General features: G+C 35.0%; 1 protein-coding gene across 1 annotated transcript in view; it reads right to left on the bottom strand.

Annotated features, from left to right (window-relative positions):
- The window catches only part of LOC137405371 (cleavage and polyadenylation specificity factor subunit 2-like), a 61,627-nt gene that overhangs the window by 8,929 nt on the left and 31,791 nt on the right, over positions 1–20,907 (bottom strand). The window contains exon 11 of the mRNA XM_068091604.1: positions 424–591. Coding sequence (XP_067947705.1) covers positions 424–591 — 168 coding nt within the window. The remainder of the gene's footprint in view (positions 1–423; positions 592–20,907) is intronic.

The following is a 20,907-nucleotide window of genomic DNA, read 5'->3' on the forward strand; positions in this document are numbered from 1 at the left end:
AATAGATATCAACTGGTAGAGCTATTTCTCGGCTTCCCAAGGCATATTTACTTAGAGATCTACAAGTTGGAGGAAAGTTAGCAGATTTCGTGCATCAACAAGTGTTAATGTTGCTCCATCCAAAAGAGAGTGCAAAACATGGGCGACATCCGCTTTGCCCGTAATAGAGGTAAATTTATCTTCCCGAAATTCTGATGAGCTATTTGAAAAATACAACGCCACCCTCTATTTGAACGCCACCTCTATTTGACCGCCACTATAGAGGAAGGGTTGAAAAATAGAGCGCAATGACGTTCAAATAGAGGTTTTACAGTAGTTGTCATTGTTCTTCATCTATCTATTACAATAATAAACACAGCAAAGTCTATAATATTCTTGGCGATTTTCTTGAGCAACAACGCAACTAATAAGAAAACTACCCACTTCTAACTCTAATTCCTTGACGTCACCTTTCTCCATAAGCTTTCGTGTTAGTGTGTTGGGAGATGTTCGGTTGGTAAGCACTATGGTGTTTCGTGGGTTGTCACACCATCGAATAAACAACTCCCTTGAAAATCCTGACTGTAAATCTGGTACACTTGTCAGCACCACCTAGAAGCAAGGCACAGGCTGCAACAAATACCAGAAAGGAGTGGCAGCATTCAAGGATCTATTTACACAACAGTTAATAGCATCATTATTGCTGCGTGAGTTTTTGTAGTGCCTCTAAATAAGCTCATTCACCGTATATAAGGCTACCTTCAAAACAGAGTTGATGTGTTGTGTGCCATTATGACAATTAAATACACTATTAACAGCGTAGTTCAAGGAACAGTTAGAGATCTCAATAATTTATTATTTCACAATTCGGAAGACAGTACTAGAAAATATGTTACACGTAGAGCTACTACTGAAACAATGAAATAGAAATCAAGTGATAATAGAAATAATAGTGAGTAAAACACTAACTATCAAATATTTTTGTCTATATTATCTTTCTAATATGAGTGTTGGCATAACTCCCACTTGCTAAGATTGTCAGCCTAAATTTTTGATTGTACTAGAATATTAGCAGACAGCTAGTGACATATTTGCTGGAATATGGCAGGCCAATGCTGAAAACCCATTTAATGACAGTAAACTCTGTTTCTTAGGTATTCTCAGAAGGAGAAGTCACAGGTGTATACAAATACTTCTAGGTGACTTATGCACTGAGACTAAACTCGTGGTTCGACAAACGCTTTTTGTTTCCTGTTCACTATTTTTTAGAGTAAAAATCGTTACTGTAGTTTCTACATTTCTCACTGGCACCACTCACTCATGGTATACCGGACTCACCAGGCTTAGCATTCTAGGTATAATCACATTTTTAATTTGTGCACCAGAAATAATTTTTAGACTGACTTGAGTAAAGTCATCTGCCTGCTTATAATGGTTTTGAGTTCATAGCTTGACACCTCTGCTTTATTTTACTAAAAATAAGGACGTTTGACTTTTGCTATAAGCAGATATAAAATAAAATTAAACAGTTTTAAATGAATCACACCTCTCGGTGCATTCAACTTTGGTTGCCTGAATGTCTGTAAGTAAAGACTTTGTGCTCAGACACATCAGCTATCTTAGGAACAATGCAGAGCTGTTTGTAAAGATTGTGAGCAGCTTGTATCTTTTTACTTGAAATATTTTGTACAAATAATGTGCAATATATCCGTGTGGGCTATATTCAATGTTGAACATTTCAAACACACGACGTCAAACACACGACATCAAACACACGACATCAAACACACGACGTCAAACACTTGACCTCAAACACACAACATCAAACACACGACGTCAAACACACGATGCCAAACATACGACGTCAAACGCACAACGTCAAACACACGACGTCAAACACACAACGCTACACTAGTATTGGAATCTGTGACCTAGCACAAGTGAATCATTAAACAATCATTCACAATAACGCGCTTTTCTGCAACTGACTTGCGTTGATTGTTGCCAGTATATGTGCAAGCCACATGTGCGCATGTAACATAATGCTCCAATATACATAATATACATACATAATGCTCCAATGACTACCGGAATTACAGTTGTTCTTACAAACAAGCACTTTTTAATCTCCTCGCCGAGTGGGAGAGAACATATAGTGCATATATAGTGTATATATATATATAGTGTATATATATAGTATGAATAGTTTATATATAATGTATATAGTGTATACATATAGTATATATAGTAGACACTCCTATAACGTATACCTCCTATAACGTATACCTCCTATAACGTATACCTCCTACAATGCAAACAGAAAAAGTAAAGAATTTATGTGAAATTTTTGCTTCGCACTACGTAAAAAATTCCATGTAAGGCAGTGTCAAGTCAGGCGAGTTCTCCAATTCGATTCGAATGGTCACCTATCTCGCCGCTGCAAGAGGAAAATGACGTGCGTATAGCGTTATATCTACAGCATTATATGTATACAACTTCCGAAACATTCTAGTTCGTCATGGTAGATCGTTAGGTGTGTCGACAAAACAGAGAATAGGGTGGCTGTGCAATTGTTCATTAATAGTTGAAGGCGATCGATTGGTGCAGGTGTTACGACGTCAGTCTACCAATCTGAATATCACGAGTTGAAGTATCATCAGAAGTTATCTTATATCCCAACCTTGACCATTGGATACAAATAAATGACTAACAGGTAGTAGGTCTACCGCTCTTTTTATAATAAAAATATTTTTTGTTCTGCTTTATAGTAAACATATAATATATTTTTGTTTTACGTTGCAGAATAGACTTGACTGTTTAGAAAAAAGTAAGCAAATCGTTGTAAAGGAATGTCAGAAATGTGAGCTCTTCATCATCTTCTTGTAAAAGTACTGTTATCCATAGGTCTTCTCTCATCAGGTGATAACTTGAGAAAGTTATCACCTGATGAGAGAAGACCTATGTCCACAATTTTGGACATAGGTCTTCTCTTACCAGGTGATAACTTGAGAAAGTTATCACCTGATGAGAGAAGACCTATGTCCACAATTTTGGACATAGGTCTTCTCTTATCAGGTGATAACTTGAGAAAGTTATCACCTGATGAGAGAAGACCTATGTTCAAAATTGTGGACATAGGCCTTCTCTCATAGGTCACCTATGTCCTTTGGACAGGTGACCTATGAGCTATGAGCTATGACCTATGTCCAAAACTCTATCCAAAATAGTTTTTAACAAAACTATTTTGGATAGAGTTTGAATTAAAAAAAGATTGTTTACATATAATGAAACAATATCGGCATTTTTCGGTAAAATGACTGGCCGTAGGCCGATAGCTAAATTTGTACATGGATGTTATACAAGAATTGTTATCATCAATTCAACATATTCAGGATTTTTATTTTGTTTTCCCAGTTCGTAATAATTGAATCTTTACCGAATCATCCTTTATTGTAATCGTAGCAAAACCGACTTAATTTAGCTATTACTTGCTAATTATTTCACATTTATATCGAAACCCTTTTATAGTTGTTTTATTTTTAGTAATTTATTTGACCTGCACATTTATTTGAACCTTTTCCTCATGATATGTAGTTTGGAAGATGCAGTTTGTCAAACTTTGAAAACCTTTACGGATGTTTTTATTTTCTATTAAATTATTTCAACTACACAAAACACTTGTCTCATGATATGTAGTTTGAAAGTTAGAATGGCACATGTTGTTATATGTTAAATATAAATCAATTTTGCGACCAAAGACTTTTTTATTACCTGGGCAATGTCGGGTAGCACAGCTAGTATATGTATATGTATATATATATATATTAGAGGAATGCCCGGGCAATAAAAAATTCAAGGCTTTTTATTACCCGGTTTAGAGGACACGACTCCTATCATACCACGCATTTGACAAGGCAGATGACTGAGTGTAACCAACTAGAGGTAATATGTACAGGCAAAACTTAATACCCTCGGGAAGACAAAAGAATATCCAATTACTAAGAAGAAAGAGAAAGCAATTTAATATTTTGGGTCACTACACAAATTATGATACATGACAGAAAGGAAGGAGTGTTCAATAACTTGGTTTTATTTTGATATACAGTAAATGCAGAGGAGTTATTGAATAATTGAGTAACTGAATTAAATTTATTGGCTGCCGGCACTAGCTGGCTGGAGAAAAGCAACTAAGATGAACATTCACTATCTTGAGAATGTTTTGCTAATGATTGAATACAGCCATGCACCATCAGCAGGAACCACACAGTAAGGGACAGGTCTACAACCCCCAATCCATTCAATCAGCTGCACAATAGCAAACTGTGATGACAATCAAACTACAGCAGCGCACCTGTTTCTACAAATCATTAACATGCTAGAAAAGGGAAGGACACATTGCAATGCCTAAGATCAATTGCTCAAGAGTTTTTATATCAAACATGTAATAAGACTGCCTTACGCTGAAATTGGAGAGATTGAATTACTAGCTCTGCCTCTTTTCATGAACAGATTTATAGACATATCATTATTTTGTATATATATATATGTACAAATTAGTAGTACCGGCTGATAAATCCAACAACTATTACAAATTAGAGGGGGACAATTACAAAAATCTGCTCAAAAACAACATGACCACTAACTACAAGAAAGCAGACAAGGACACTATCACGCTTATCAATGGTAAAGCTAAAGTTACTACGGATAAATTAGACATAAGCAATAGAATTAACACTATGGTGGAGAGAGAAGCCTACATCACATTAAAGGACCATAAGTCTAACTTTGAAAATAACCCATCATGCCGACTGATTAACCTGACCAAGTCAGAGATTGGCAAAGTCAGTAAGCTATGGCTGCAGCGCATCATGAACGATATAAACGACAAACTCTAAATTCATCAATGGAGGAATACTACAGCAGTGCTGTAGTATTCTGGTTTAACAATATCGCAAATAAGAACAAATACCCTACAGGATGAATATATTTGCGGAGTTAAGTTCCGCGCAAATTGCCTTTTTCGTGCATATCTGCGGACTAATTTATTCGTAGATAAACACACTCACTCTCTATTAAGAGTTAACTCTATTGCGGCGAGCAATAGAGTTAACTCTTCACATGCGTCCACCACGCGTTTAGGTTTCTATTTAGCTGACAACTATGAGTCGATCATGCTAAGCTACAAATTTCTTGCTGCGCTCAGAGATTTTCACGTATATACATCGATTTGGAGTCCTTTGATGAACCAACACCTTGTGGTAAGTGATGAGTTTTTTTAAACCATTTACTAAATTAATAATTGAATTTTACTTTGGTTCTTTGGTAAAATGCAGTATTTATTTTTCCCATCCTTTCCGCTTCGTTATTTGTTTTAGAGTGAGAGAGAGCCCAATAATCTGCACGGCCCATTAGCAGTAAAGCTAGTAAACGCAGACTGCGCAACGGTTGGTCATCTACCCTGTGAAATAAGTAGAGTAAGCAGCTTTTCATCATACACGGAGGCACAATGACTGCAAAGGTGGTGGATGTCATTCCTAGAAGATCATCAATCATTCAGGGAGGTCTTGAAATTGAGGTAGAAGTGACCGCAGCTGCTAACGAGGAGAATACAGTGAAACTCGGATAACTCAACCTTCAAGGGACCGAGCAAAAGTGTTCGAATTATCAGAGTGTTCAAGTTATCAGAGCACTGTCACAAGTCCATGTATTCACTTATTTATTAGTAGATACATGAACATATACAAACTATAATATAAATCAAAAGCACAAATGGCTTGTTTCAAATTAAATGCTTCTAATGTAAAGTTTAAAACGTTTTTATCAAAAAGTATAGAGATTTTTCTATCACTTGAGATTGGTTTGTTGTTTGAGGTGATGTTATTACCAGGACGTTTTTTAGATTGACATTGGCAAAACTTGATCGTTGCTGAAATGCTCAAAGAAAAGACATCTTTTTCTTTTGAGCGTTTTACCCACGATCAATTTTGCCGATATTTCTTGAAGTTTATGGAAAGATTACCTTACTTTACCTGGGATTCGTTAAGAGCAACACTCCGAGGCAGTTCAATTAAAAGTTTTACGAGGTTTAACAGTACATTGTATATCACTCACGCTTTTTGAATGGATACTTATTGAATGTACACACGTATTCTGTGTTTAGGTCAAACGATGAATAGTTTTTTTAGCTAAGAAAACGTATACGCTTAATAAAAACAAATTTTAAGACGTTTTAAACATTCAACATTCCGACGTTGATTCAACACGGAATCAACTTCGGAAAAATATTCGTCACGGGCTAGCCGGGTCACGCACTCAAGGATTTTCGCCACGCACATACAAAACAACAGTTTGAAAAGATTTTTGTTTTGTATGTGCGTGGCGAAAATCCTTGCGCCCGTGGCCGGGCCAGTCCGCGCTATTCATCGTATAGCAGTATAAATCAAATTTCACTAAACCTTTAGAACAGTCGTTGACAAAAATATTTTGCCGATGGAGGTAATAACGACGCTTATGAATTATGAAAAGTTGAGGTTTACCTCTATGGCTTGGAATAAAGTGATTTTCTAAAGCGATAGCATCCGTTTCGGTAGCCGTTGGGCAAAAAACAGTTCGTTATAACAGTGTTGAATTCGAGTTATATAGAGCCATTTATCATTGCGTGGGAACGGATCAAGCAAATCCAGTCGAGTTAACCATGTGTTCGCTATATCCGAGGGCGAGTTATCCATGTTTCACTGTATTTACTTATCAAGAGTATCAATTTAATTTTATTGCCAGACAGCCGCTATAAGGGCCAAACTGCTTTTATTTACTCCATTTATCGCCTGTAAAATTTTATTTGTATTTGAAATATTTTATTTGTACACTCAAGCTTGTAATAAATTTTACGGTAATATATCTATACATAAAAATATCTCCATATCAATATCTCTAAAAATCCTTAAAAATCTCTATATTTATGAAATATGTATAAATATATATTCTGAATATATATATATCTCTACATATGAATTTATATATAATATAATCATGTTTGCTGCAGCGATATCAAAGAGTTGTTGTTGATGAAGGGGTCTAGGTTGACTGGTTGCTTCTCTGCCAATATTCCTGCCTATGTGAATATTACTACTTGTCTCTAGTTTTCGTAATCGGAATAGGTTCTGTTTCATTCTCAATCTGCAGTAAACACAAAAAAATATTAACAAGTGTAAGGGAAGTACAAAAACAATAGCTGAAGTATTGAATGAAAGCTATCAGATTTTAAACAAGAGAATGAACTAACGCAAGTTAATTATGTAAAAACGTATGTGTACTGCAAATCAAATACATACCATAATGTCCAGATCAGAATCATTATCGTCATCAACTTCGGTATTAGAGGTTGATGGAGTTTATTTCAATGTAAAAAGCTGTAAGAGAGATTCTTGCAATGACGACACCATGCCGAATAACTTGTGAAAACCTTGAATAATTTTGTAAAGAAGTGTGATGCATTGGCAATGGGGTTAACTCGAAGACCCGGCGATGATTTTAAAAAAGTTTGGAACTCAGCTACGTTTAGTACTTCTGCCTAGCGGCTAGTTTTTAATTTGAAGCAGTAGTTACTCTCCCTTGTGTTTAACAATAGAACTAATTATTCGCGGAATTTAATAATTCACGGAATTGACTGTTCGCGAAATTGCGAATTATTAAATCCATCGAATATTTTCATCCTGTAGGGTATACATTCTTAGAGTTTGATGTGGTAAACTTTTATCCTTCGATCACAAAACAGCTGATGAATGACGCACTGGATTTTCCTCCATAACAAACATATCAGAGAATGAGAAAAATACCATCACACACGCCAAAAAATCATTTTTGTTCAGCCAAAATATAGCATGGCCAAAGAACACATCCAATAGATTATTTGACATTACTATGGGAAGCTTTGATGGGGCGGAATGCTGTGAACTAGTCTGGGCGTACATACTCAAACCGAATTAATAATGAAATAGGCAATACTTTTGGATTATATCGCGATGACGGCCTTGGAATAACCAACAAAACACCAAAAGAAGCAGAAAAAATTGAGAAAAAACTCAGTTCCATTTTTCTTACAAATGGACTGCATTTAACCGTATCCGCAAACAAAAAGGTGATCAACTTCTTAGAAATAAACCTCAACCCAACTACAGCTATACACAGAATCTAGCACAAGCCTAATGCACATCCACATTATGTACATACTAAGTCTAACCATCCACCTAGACTAATAAATAACATACCACTAGTTATAAACAAGAGACTTAGTGACATCATCAGACCACACTACATTCACTGCCGAAACTGACATATACCAGCAAACACTCTATCATAGTGGACATAATTACAACATTCTGTTTCAACCTGACCAGAAGATTAATGCTCCAAGTAACAGGAAAAAGACCAGGTACCAAGAAAGGTACTATGGTATAATTCACCTTTCAACAAGAATGTAGCAACTAACATCGGTAAGACATATTTTTCATATTCTAGACGTAGAGTTCCCAAAATCTCATATTCTACATAAAATTTTCAATGAAAACTCAGTTAAAATTAGCTACCGTTGCATGAACAATGTGAGCAATATCATCAGTGCTCAGAACACTAGGCTACTGCAGCGTCATAATAGTACGCTAATGAAAACAGAATCGAGAGACTGCAACTGCCGAGATAGTAGTAGCTGCCCACTACAAGGAAAGTGCTTGGGCATGTCTATCATATATACAGAACAACAGTCAACACCGATAATAGCTTACCAGATGAGCATTACATAAGTTTGACTTATACCACATTTAAACAACGATATTACAACCATATGTCAACCTTTAGAAATGAGTGCACAAGATCACCTAGCTAAGTAATTATATACGGACGGACGCTGAAGGACAAAAACATAAATTATAATATCAAGTGGGAGATAGTGAGAAGAACCACATCTTATAATAAGACAACAGGCAGATGTAACCTATGTCTATATGAGATATTCTACATCATATGCAGACCTGAAACCGCTACTTTGAACAAAAAGTGTGAGCTTGTATTAACATGTAGACACGTTGGCAGATTCGTTTTGAGTAATTTTAAAACTTAATTTTTTAACACCTAGATTGTTAACCTTTGTCTCATTACATTGTACATCATCGCATTGCTTTCTAATTTTAATCCTACTAATCAGCGATGCTTTCAGGTATTTTAACAACTATGCTTTTATTTCAACCTATATATACATGGCGCTTTTAGTGTTAGCAATTTTATCTGAAGATTACTGCTTTGCAATATGAAACTATTAGTAATAAAATTGTTTTAAACTTGACTTAAACTTTCATCTTGCTTAATTTGACATTGCTCTATTTTATTATTGAGCACTTCCGCGCAAGAGACTGCAAATCCTGCCTTTATTATATATATATATATATGTGTGCACAATGTATGTAGATTATACATAAGTACGCACGCGCATTATGTTTAAAAATGCAGACAACTCCGTTTTCACTAATTCTAAAGTAAACCATCCAAAGACGCAACAAAAGGTGGTATCAAGTATTAAAAAGGTGACATACAGTACATTTGGAGAGCACCACCTCAATGAATGCAGTATATATATAATTAATAGCTGATAAGTAAGCCTCTACAGCAGTTCGTTTATAACATCCACAAAGAGTCTTATTACCACATGTAGTAAAATGTTGACACATGACACACCTAAACTGTACAACACAAGACTCAATGGTGTGCCATATAAATGCATTGGAGGTCAATTACGCTTGATTGTAGCATTTTATTGTTAAGTGCATTGTTGATATGATAACAACCTACATATGAGAGAGCCCAGCAAATTAATCTACACCAACACAGGTGTACATGAAAAGTAAATTATGTTTGAGCAGTCAGTCCTTGATGAAGAAAAAACTATCAATTTATGATTCTGGCAGCTATACTCAAAGGACTAACATTGCCTTAAGTTTATCAAGACATGACTAGCTCTTGACTTTGTAGAGGACACGACTCCTATCATACCGCGCATCTGACAAGGCAGATGACTGAGTGTAACCAACTAGAGGTAATACGTACAGACAAAACTTAATACCCTCGGGAAGACAAAAGAATATCCAATTACTAAGAAGAAAGAGAAAGCAGTTTAATATTTTGGGTCACTACACAAATTATGATACACGACAGAAAGGAAAGAGTCTTCAATAATTTGGTTTAATTTTGATATACAGTAAATGCAGAGGAGTTATTGAATAATTGAGTGATTGAATTAAATTTATTGGCTGCCGCCAATAGCTGGCTAGAGAAAAGCGACTAAAATGAACATTCACTATCTTGAGAATGTTTTGCTAATGATCGAATACAGCCATGCATCATTAGCAGGAACCACACAGTAAGTGACAGGTCTACAACCTCCCCATCCATTCAAATAGCAGCACATTAGCAAGCTGTGATGACAATCAAACTAGAGCAGCGCACATGTTTCTACAAATCATTAACATGCTAGAAAAGGGAAGGACACATTGCAATGCCTAAGATCAATTGCTCAAGAGTTTTTATATCAAACATGTAATAAGACTGCCTTACGCTGAAATTGGAGAGATTGAATTGCAAGCTTTGCCTCTTTTCACGAACAGATTTATAGACATATTATTATTTTGTACTAATTTTTATTACAATTTGTCATCACTAAACAAGACTTGGAATTATTACATATTATAAATGCGACATAAGATTACAGTATTCAGAGAAGTGTGATATAATATTAGAGCATGCATAGAGGCCCAACTAAATCTTTCTTCTTTTTTTATAGTCAGATAGGCAGTCTTAAACAAAGCTCTATCAAATCTGAATCAAAAACCCAATTCAAGTCACAATTCAAACAAGTATTGAGTCAAAAATTCCACTTAACAAATTAAAAAAATCCCTTCCATAGACATCAGAAATAATAAATCATATCTTCAATTATTATTATTATCTATTAAATTACATGAGCAACACAGCTACGCATTGTTTTCATAGAATGATGTGAGATTTACCTATAATAGGTGAATATAAATGGATATAATATTCATTTATATTCGCAAAAGAGGATGCAGCTTTCCAAGAGCAAATAAACAATTTACCAAGATCACCTCATGTATTGATAAAAGACTAAGCCATGACTTACTATTGCAACACGGACACTTTCTAGACACGTTCACATCAATCCTAAAAGCTTCGATATTTACAAGAAGCTTTTTAAACTCAATTTTTCAAAAACTTTCTCCATGTTGTGATGTGACTTTGAAGTTTGTTTCCATTCTAATACACGTAAAGCTCTACAGAATAATTGCACTACATATTCACTATAGTTGCGCGTGTGCAGTGAGCATGCCAATATTCATTCATGACATGAAATGTTATCCGTTATGTTATCACGATTGCTTTCACTAAAATGGTAGCACACGCTTCGAATGATCTCAAAAGCGTTTTTAGCATGTATGCATTAGTTCAGTATCTCCTTAGCTAATCCTGCCAGTGATGAGCCTTTTGAGAAATTCACCGTTAACAATAAGTCTGACAGTAAAACAATTATTTTGTAGGCTCACTTAAAAATTTGCAGAGAAAACATAGCTAATATGCTAGACTTGCCAAAAAAGTATTAGATTGATGTCCCTAGCCGTAACAATGGAGACGACGGACATAAGCAAGAGCTGAATTAGATTCTTGCCACGAGGAATAAAATGCTATTAAGTCAAGATCTCACGAAGCTGGGGGTTAAATTATCAAGAACTAACTGACATCATGTCTCAAGTGCTTGCTGTTAGCTCTGCTCATGACATTATTTTTGACGAGTTTACGTATGTTGAGCAACAATGTAACAGCCACACCTACTAATTTGTGCCACGTAATAAGGTAGTTTAAAAGTCTTGAAGCAAGAAAGGGGTATAAATAAAATGTTTCCTCAGAGAATCCATATATTGATCGTTTTTCCACGCAAGCTTATTGCTCGCATCCATGCAATTAGGCCATGTATATCATCACGTTATCATCAGCTATTGAACCTTGAGTGACTCGTGCTGCTTATATTACAGAATCTCCGCTGCCAGTTGTTTGCATCCTTAGACAGCATGGAAAAGATGATCAACCAAAGCTCAACCTGGACCAGCGTATATGGATATACTGATTATGAGACACGTAAACTGTGCTTAACAGATGCAGACATAATACTTCTGGGTGAGCTGGCGCAGAACTTTACATTTGACACCAATTGCTCAGACGGTGACAGCACAATTACAGGTAAACCAAGTGCACATCAACATCCAGGTTCATATATACTTAAAGGTTGACTTGCAAAAAAGTTCACATCACAGTTATTTGGTATCAAAAGATTCACCATGTCTTACTCTGCTGTGTTGTAGGTGCAAAATATGTGGAAATGTGATTACAAGCTCTTAAAAGCTCAAAAACGAACAGTTGATCGCCGCCATCACGAAACCGCCGTAGATAGGAATCAGTTTATTTCTCTGACGTAGTCATTACATTTGGTTATTGTTTCGTCACTTGATGTTCTCACGTGAATTGAAAGGCCAATAAAAGGCTCAGTATGAAACGTCTCGTAGCACTAGTTTATGACCAACACTTCGGGTTTTACCGAAGACCCCATATCAAATATAGATGCTCGCCAGTTTACAGTTTTGTTTCGGCTTGGGCTAATCGTCTAGTCGTAATCTGATCATATGACCCATACTTCGCGAATAATTTCTGCAGCATGTTTCGATTATCACAGGTATCCAACAGGCTCGTCATGTTTATCAGACAATGATATATACTCCTTCGAGCTAAGGTTAAAAAATTAAACGAATTTTCACGGTAGGTTATAAGATATCAGTGCTGAAAGTGGACAGCATTACAATGACGATAAAATAGACGCGTAAGAACAATAGACATGGTTTTATTGAATGCGTGAAGTATATTTGTGAAAATATTTCGACGAATGAGGTTGCGTGAAAGTGTAGACAGAAGCCATTTTGTACAACTACGTCCCATTTGAGCCGTTTTGGAAAGAGATTCTAACCTACGGCGGTCTCGTGATAGCGGCGATTAACTGTTCGTTTTTGAGCTTTTAAAAGCTTGTAATCACATTCCCACATATTTTGCACCTACAACACAGCAGAGTAAGACATAGTGAATCTTTTGATACCAAATACCTGTAACATAAATTTTGTGGCAAGTCAACCTTTAATTTCCTATGTGAAATCTGATTCATGGTTTCGTATGGGAGATAGCTAGCGTCTTGCAAACTATTAATGAAATGCGTAAAGCCTGGCCTCGCAAAATGGAGAAAAACTTAAGTCTATCAATTCTTATAGAATAATAGGTGAGGCTGCTGAAGCGTCCTTTAACAGTGTTCCATTTGTTCACCGCAATTGCATACTAGTCTTAACTCTAACTGTTTGAGAATTCCTTGTTTGCCAGCATCAGAAATAAATAAAACCCGATACTTAAGACGTTACTGTTTTCGAATCCGATTAGATGCGTATACCTAGGCCCTGATTTCTAGCAAAACATAATCAAGTCAAGAAGGACACTCTTATGCTTATGAATCACTTATTTATTAGAGAAAATCACCTATATATTAGATAGGATCACCTATTCATTAGAGATGATTACCCAGTTATTCGATAAAACGTATTTGTTAGATAGAATTTACCTATTTATCAGATAAAACCACCTATTTAGTACAAACAATCACCTATTTATTAAAGGACATCACAGATTTATTAGATAGAACTACCTATATATTACCCTACAGGATGAAATTATTCGATGAATTTAATAATTCACGAATTCCCGTACTGTCAATCCTGCAAATTATTAAAATCCGCAAATATATGGTTTTATTTTTAACCCAAGGAAGAATAACTACTACCTCACATTGAAAAACTAGTCGCTAGGCAGAGTTAGTAAACGTAGCTGAGTTCCAAACTTTGAGTTAAGCCCATTACCAATGCATCACACTTCTTTACAAAATTATTCAAGGTTGTCACAAGTTATTTGGATTTCGGCAAGGCGTCATCATCGCAAAGATCTGTCCTGCTGTTCTTTACGTTGAAAAAACTCATAACTTACTACAAGTTGTTGGTTCACAAAGGCCTCCAAATTGATAAATATGAAAACCTCTGGATTCAGTCAAAAATTTATAGCTTAGCATGATCAACATAAATTTCCTAGCTAAATAGAAACCAAAACATGTGGTATACGCATGTGAAGGTTTTTAGTCGATTGCTAGTTGCTTTCACGGATTAATTTATTCGCGAATGTGTTCATCTGCGAATAATTTAGGCCGCGAATATGCATGAAAAGACAATTCTCGCAAAATCTAACTTCGCGAATAATTTCATCCTGTAGGGTATTTATTAGAGAGAATCACCTGTTTATTAGAGAGAATCACCTGTTTATTAGAGAGAATCACCTGCTTATTAGAGAGAATCACCTGTTTATTAGAGAGAATCACCTGTTTATTAGAGAGAATCACCTGTTTATTAGAGAAAATCACCTGTTTATTAGAGAGAATCACCTGTTTATTAGAGAGAATCACCTGTTTATTAGATAAAATCACCTGTTTATTAGAGAGAATCACCTGTTTACTAGAGAGAATCACCTGTTTATTAGATAGAATCACCTGTTTATTAGAGAGAATCACCTGTTTATTTGACAGAATCTCCTGTTTATTAGAGAGAACCACCTGTTTATTAAAGAGAATCACCTGTTTATTAGAGAGAATCACCTGTTTATTAGAGAGAATCACCTGTTTATTAGAGAGAATCACCTGCTTATTAGAGAGAATCACCTGTTTATTAGATAGAATCACCTGTTTATTAGAGAGAATCACCTGTTTATTAGAGAGAATCACCTGTTTATTAGAGAGAACCACCTGTTTATTAGAGAGAATCACCTGTTTATTAGAGAAAACCACCAGTTTATTAGATACATAGAATCACCTGTTTATTTGACAGAATCACCTAATAAACAAGTGATTTTATCAACAAAACACCTGTGCCTTAAATGGAAAAAGAGGCAGATTTCCAATTAAGCTCACAACAATAAATAATTCCTGCAGTTCCTCATAGTCAGAGATTGCAGCCAAGATAGAGCAAGAGATATAGCAAGCATGAAAACAAGAATATAGCAAAAGATAGGCTCCGATTGCTACCAACAGCTGTTTCCGTTTCAGTACCTACTTCAGAATGTAAACAATATTACTACTATGTTCATACAATAATAATTAGCATTGTATATTTTTTTAATAAAATGACCAATCAATGCATTAACATTGACTTAGGTGAAACGATTATTGACTGAGTTTTGCCTAGTAGTAAACAATGGCTGCCTCATTCTAAGGAGACCCCAAGGGAGTAGATTTGCTCTCTTCATCTGCTGATAAATTGCTTGACAGTTTATTTAAACTGAACGCTATAACATTAGAACGCTGACAAGAATCTGATAAAAAGGGCTTGCGCGAGACAGCAGTTGTACCAAAAACATATCAGTATATATAGCTGCAGAGTAAACTTGAGGGATTATAGCACTCGATCTATAGCAGTACAAGTGCATTTAGTGAAAAGTTATAGCAAAGTTGTCGGATAGTTTACGCCGGAAGACACAATCACATGACAATCAGAGCAGAGGAGATTGCTGCGACTAGATCTTGAGGTACGTTAACAGGTCAAATGAGTTGCAATAGGCAGAAGGGTGTGATGCAGCCATACACCTCTCGGATAGTTGCTGTGAGGAAACAAGCATTCAGAAAGCCTATCCTAAAACTTTGATAAAATTATTAAAACAGAAGATAAAATGTAGAGAATGCTGGAAAAATGAAGTCTAAAGATTACCAGAAGAAGTTGAAGTTTAAGGAAGACAAGGCGAAGTAGAAAAATATTCATTGTCTAGTTACAAATGCTTAAAGAGTTTACAAATTGAGATGAGAACGCCTTTGAGATGCGCCCAAGAATTTAATAGGATACCTTGCGCTTTGATAGCAACCATAATCCATTACAGGTACTTATATTATTAGAGTTTGTACAAATTTCCTTATAATTACCTAAAAAGGGGGAGGCAGGGAAAATTATAAAGACATCCTAACTCAACTAGCGTCATCATGACGTTCATCGACTAGTTGAATGCTGCATGATTGGTTGCAGCATACTCGTAAAGTATATTAGCACATCAGAGTCATAGAGTATTATTTAAAAAATGGTTTTTCAAGGACTGCATGTCTAGAGCATTATGTTGTGTTGTATCTATTAGAAACCATGCGTATGTCCTGAAAGTCCCTTTTACAAATAATGTGATGGAGCCAAGTCTGCAGCTATACAAAAGCTCGTCCACTTGTTTAAGCGACGTTGCAGAAATAAAACCAATAATTTACTGTTAGACTCTGCATCCATCTAAAGAAGAGCACCACTCCAAACCAACCATACCTAAAAGCATCCTATCATGATTGAACTGCTATATACTTGATATAAGAATAGCTTCATATCATCTATGCAATTTAAGGGTCTACGACTACCCGATTTCATGCGATTTCATTTCAAGCATAGCATCATACGATCTCAATCTATTTTTTTCATCGACATTCACCAAGCTGGCATTTACAAGTAAATAAATTTTACTCAGCACTATTATATCAAATAATAAATCATGTCAAAAGTCAATGTTTTTAAAAAAAAAAAATTTTTGTGCTACTGAAAGTACTGCATGACAAAAGGGATATTTTTTAGTGTAGCTGTCTGTTTATGGTTAATAATAGAAATACTTTCTCGCCTCATGACTGACTAGAATGTAGCTAAAGTTGTACAAGATTTTTATAATAGTGAAGCAACTGTGTATGAATCCATATTGGCAGGGCGATGAACTGTTGGGGTTCTAATCTAACTGCATTCAATTGAAATAAAATAGTCAGTTTTCTTTAAATAAAGAGAAAAATAAACCTAAGTCAAAAATTTTTTTTTTTCGAAAAGCCCTAAAAACCTAATCCAGTGAGTTTCATAGTTTGAGATGTCAATTATATTTCATTCCAACTAGGGGTTTAGCATTATCTTTTCATCCATTTTTAAAAGATAACTGTGAGACTTAGACTTATGACAAAGGCTTAGTTTCAGCTAAAATAATTACAATCAATGTTGGAACAACCAAAATATTATACCTTTGTATAGATTGAGTGTCTGGAACTTTTGCTAAGTTATTTCTTTGCAATTATACAAACTATTAATATGATCACAAGTTAACATTTGTAGAGAGGAAATGTCTATAATTTTATTGCGTTAAATTCTTTGCCTCTTTAAAAACTACACTTGCCATTTTAAGAGGCTATCGTAAGTGGTTTAGAAGTGAAATAGTTCTTTTTCTAGACCACACACTGTCAGAAAGCCTACAATCACAATACAGTGGTGTTTATATGATATCTGAATGATTAATGCTGAACTTTAAAAAACAACGAAGACTGTTTCTGTCAAAGTAGTTTTGATAGTATCATTGTTATTATATAACAAATGGTTTAACCTTACTGTTGGTATACTATTTGACTTCCATGATGGTAAATTCAACATCTATAAAATTTATAAACATGCTAAAATACCACAACATAAACTCTAAGGAATTTGAAATAGTAATTTACTTGATACTGACTTTAACATTGCAATGTTTCGTTACTACAATGTTTCGTTACTACAATGTTTCGGTACTACAATGTTTCGTTACTACAATGTTTCGTTACTACAATGTTTCGTTACTACAATGTTTCGTTACTACAATATTTCGTTACTACAATGTTTCGTTACTACAATGTTTCGTTACTACAATGTTTCGTTACTACAATGTTTCGTTACTACAATGTTTCGTTACTACAATGTTTCGTTACTACAATGTTTCGTTACTACAATGTTTCGTTACTACAATGTTTCGTTACTACAATGTTTCGGTACTACAATGTTTCGTTACTACAATGTTTCGGTACTACAATGTTTCGGTACTACAATGTTTCGGTACTACAATGTTTCGTTACTACAATGTTTCGTTACTACAATGTTTCGTTACTACAATGTTTCGGTACTACAATGTTTCGTTAGCATTACCAACATTACTCGAAGGACTTTAAAAGATGCAAAAGATTTGACCTACTGTCTGGCAGCAAGATGGGCAATACATGTAATCAAATGTCATTATTCACCTTAGTAAAACAACCTTATAACATTTACAAATATTCACTATATTCAAAATTTTATAGGTTTCTAAACTTGGCAGAACCCGAATCTGCAAAACACCAATTCTCAACTGTCACAGACCAAGACACAGTTTGTCCATTTAGCATGATTGACTATTTTACTTATCAGAATTGCAATGCACTTATGGGTGCAGAATAGCAACCAAGCTTAACATTAAGCATTTGGAGCCTTCTTTTGGTGAAAAATGTTTACTTTTTTCTTGTTTGACTAATGATAATCATTTATATCGCTATTAAATAAGAATCTATAAACAAGTCTAATCCTAGTTGATCTATAACTGCTATTTTATAATAATAAATCCTTAGTACAGCCTCACTTAGGCTCTGCAAATATTATATTCAACCTCTTACTCTTGATTAAAAGTAGTAATCTAGCCTTTTATTCACCTAAATGATCATGCGTGGGCTTATAAACCCTTTGAAATTAGGTCACGCTTCACTGAAATCATTGTGTTGTCTGAGACATGTCCTGCTCGCAACCCATTTCTTGATGGAATGATAAGCCTTCTGTCCAATAAAAACCTCAGTAGCTACTTTCTTTATTGTGTTTAGACTGGTTTCAAAAATTTTCAAAAAAACTGTTGGTACAAAACTGTTGGCACAGAACTGTAGGTACAGAACTGTTGGTACAGAACCATTGGTACAGACCTGTTAATACATAACTGTTGGTACAGAACTGTTGGTACAGAATTGTAAGTACAGAACTGTTGGTACAGAACTGTAGGTACAGAACTGTAGGTACAGAACTGTAGGTACAGAACTGTCGGTACAGAACTGTCTGTACAGAACTGTCAGTACAGAATTGTTGGAAACACTACTAGCTCATGCAGCTCCTGATCAGCCCTAACTTTAGTTTGTTTAACAGAAACATCTTTGTTTTAGGTCTTGATTTACGATCTTCGATGACACCTACAGAAATGAAGATCTTGCTTGTAATCTACTGCATAATGGCAGCCGCCGCACTCTCAATGAATATATTCATTATAGTCACTATCATTACTAACAAGTTGCATGAGAAGGTGAGTAATGAGAGGTCATTGTGTAAGTTTCCAATCAATACCCTAGAGAGAAAGTGGTCAGTAATAAGCCCTGGGCATTAACTACCATTGTCTTTCAGAGCGTAATTGCATACATATATAAATATACTTTTCTAATCTAACATGAAATTAAGAGAAAATTAGCCAAATAAGCTTGAAAACAATATTCTTTGTCTAAAACCGCTTTCCTCAGCTCTAAAACTGAAAATAGAGTGATGCAAAACTTGCTTTTATTCAAACAACTTTTTGACTGGTTATGAACCTGGCAGGGTGAATTTATGACACATCGGCAAGTCTTCAACACATGAAATCTGAGAAATTAAAACTGACTGCTGAGAAAATGAGTAAGATGATATTACAGATGCAGCAGTCAGTCACATACCACTTCTCTTACCATAAAAATAAGAAGATATTTAATTAGAAATAGTTTGATAATTATAGACAATTAATATCTTAGTATTCATACGTGTTATATATATTTAACTACGACATCAACATGTAATTCACAGCTAATACTATTGGTATTATACTTATTAAACCCATGAGTTAAATGCATTATCATAAGCCTAACAACGCTGACTGAAAACACTCTCACTTTCTCACCTTCACACATTGATACCATAGAATCAAAATAATTATTTTTGCTACCTAATGTGATACAGTCACACCTTGATTTCAATCCATAATCCGTTCCAGAAGTTGATAGCTGAATACCGCTTTGTTCAAAATCTGAAACTAATTTTCTCATGACAGTTAATGTAAGTAATTTCAATCTGTTCCAAGTGTACAAAACAACTTTTTTATATTCTTGTATACCATAAACTGTATACACATGTAATAAGAGAGCAGGTAAATTAATTTAGTGGTTGCTTAAAAAATCTATTAACAGAAAAGACTAGGTTGGTAATGTATTGCATCGCTGTATCTGGAGCAACTCACACCTTAGCCTCATTTACTCTTAGTCTTATGTAATGTATACAATGAATAAGAGTAGAAATTATCTGTATGTTTTATTTTAATATCCTATCTAAGATTGTAAAAAGGCATAAACATTTCCGTACGCTTTCATTTTTGTCAACCTTAACATAAACATTCAAGCAGCAAAGGCTTACACAAACAAATCTAATGAAAGAGTGAAGTAATGCATCCTAGCAGAGATGCTATAACGCATCCTAGCAGTGATGCTATAAAATAAAAAGCACAGCAACAACATTTCTTGTGTGTTATTTTTGCCAAGAGTGACATAGGGAAGAGTTATGTAAAGTTAGATATGATCAAAAACTGAATTTTTCTTCCAAGTCTGAGGCGTAAAAATCTTGAATTTTTCTGGTTGACATCTGATTCGATCACGAACAGAAGCGTTCGAAAGACGAGGGGTATTTCTGTACAAGGCAATGATTCATGAAAATATGAACTACCGTAGAGCTACTCTCAAAAATAAAACTTATGCTGTTTCTCCAACTGCCATTTGGAATGATTCTTTTCAACGTGTTGGGATGCCACTGTTATTACCTATTTATTAGATAGAATCTCCTATCTAATATTTTGCTAGAATATTTGCTCCTATCTATAAAAGTTGCTAGAGTATGAAGAGGCTCAAAGAAAACC

This window comes from Watersipora subatra, chromosome 9, assembly GCF_963576615.1.
Source record: "Watersipora subatra chromosome 9, tzWatSuba1.1, whole genome shotgun sequence".
Taxonomy (NCBI): domain Eukaryota; kingdom Metazoa; phylum Bryozoa; class Gymnolaemata; order Cheilostomatida; family Watersiporidae; genus Watersipora; species Watersipora subatra.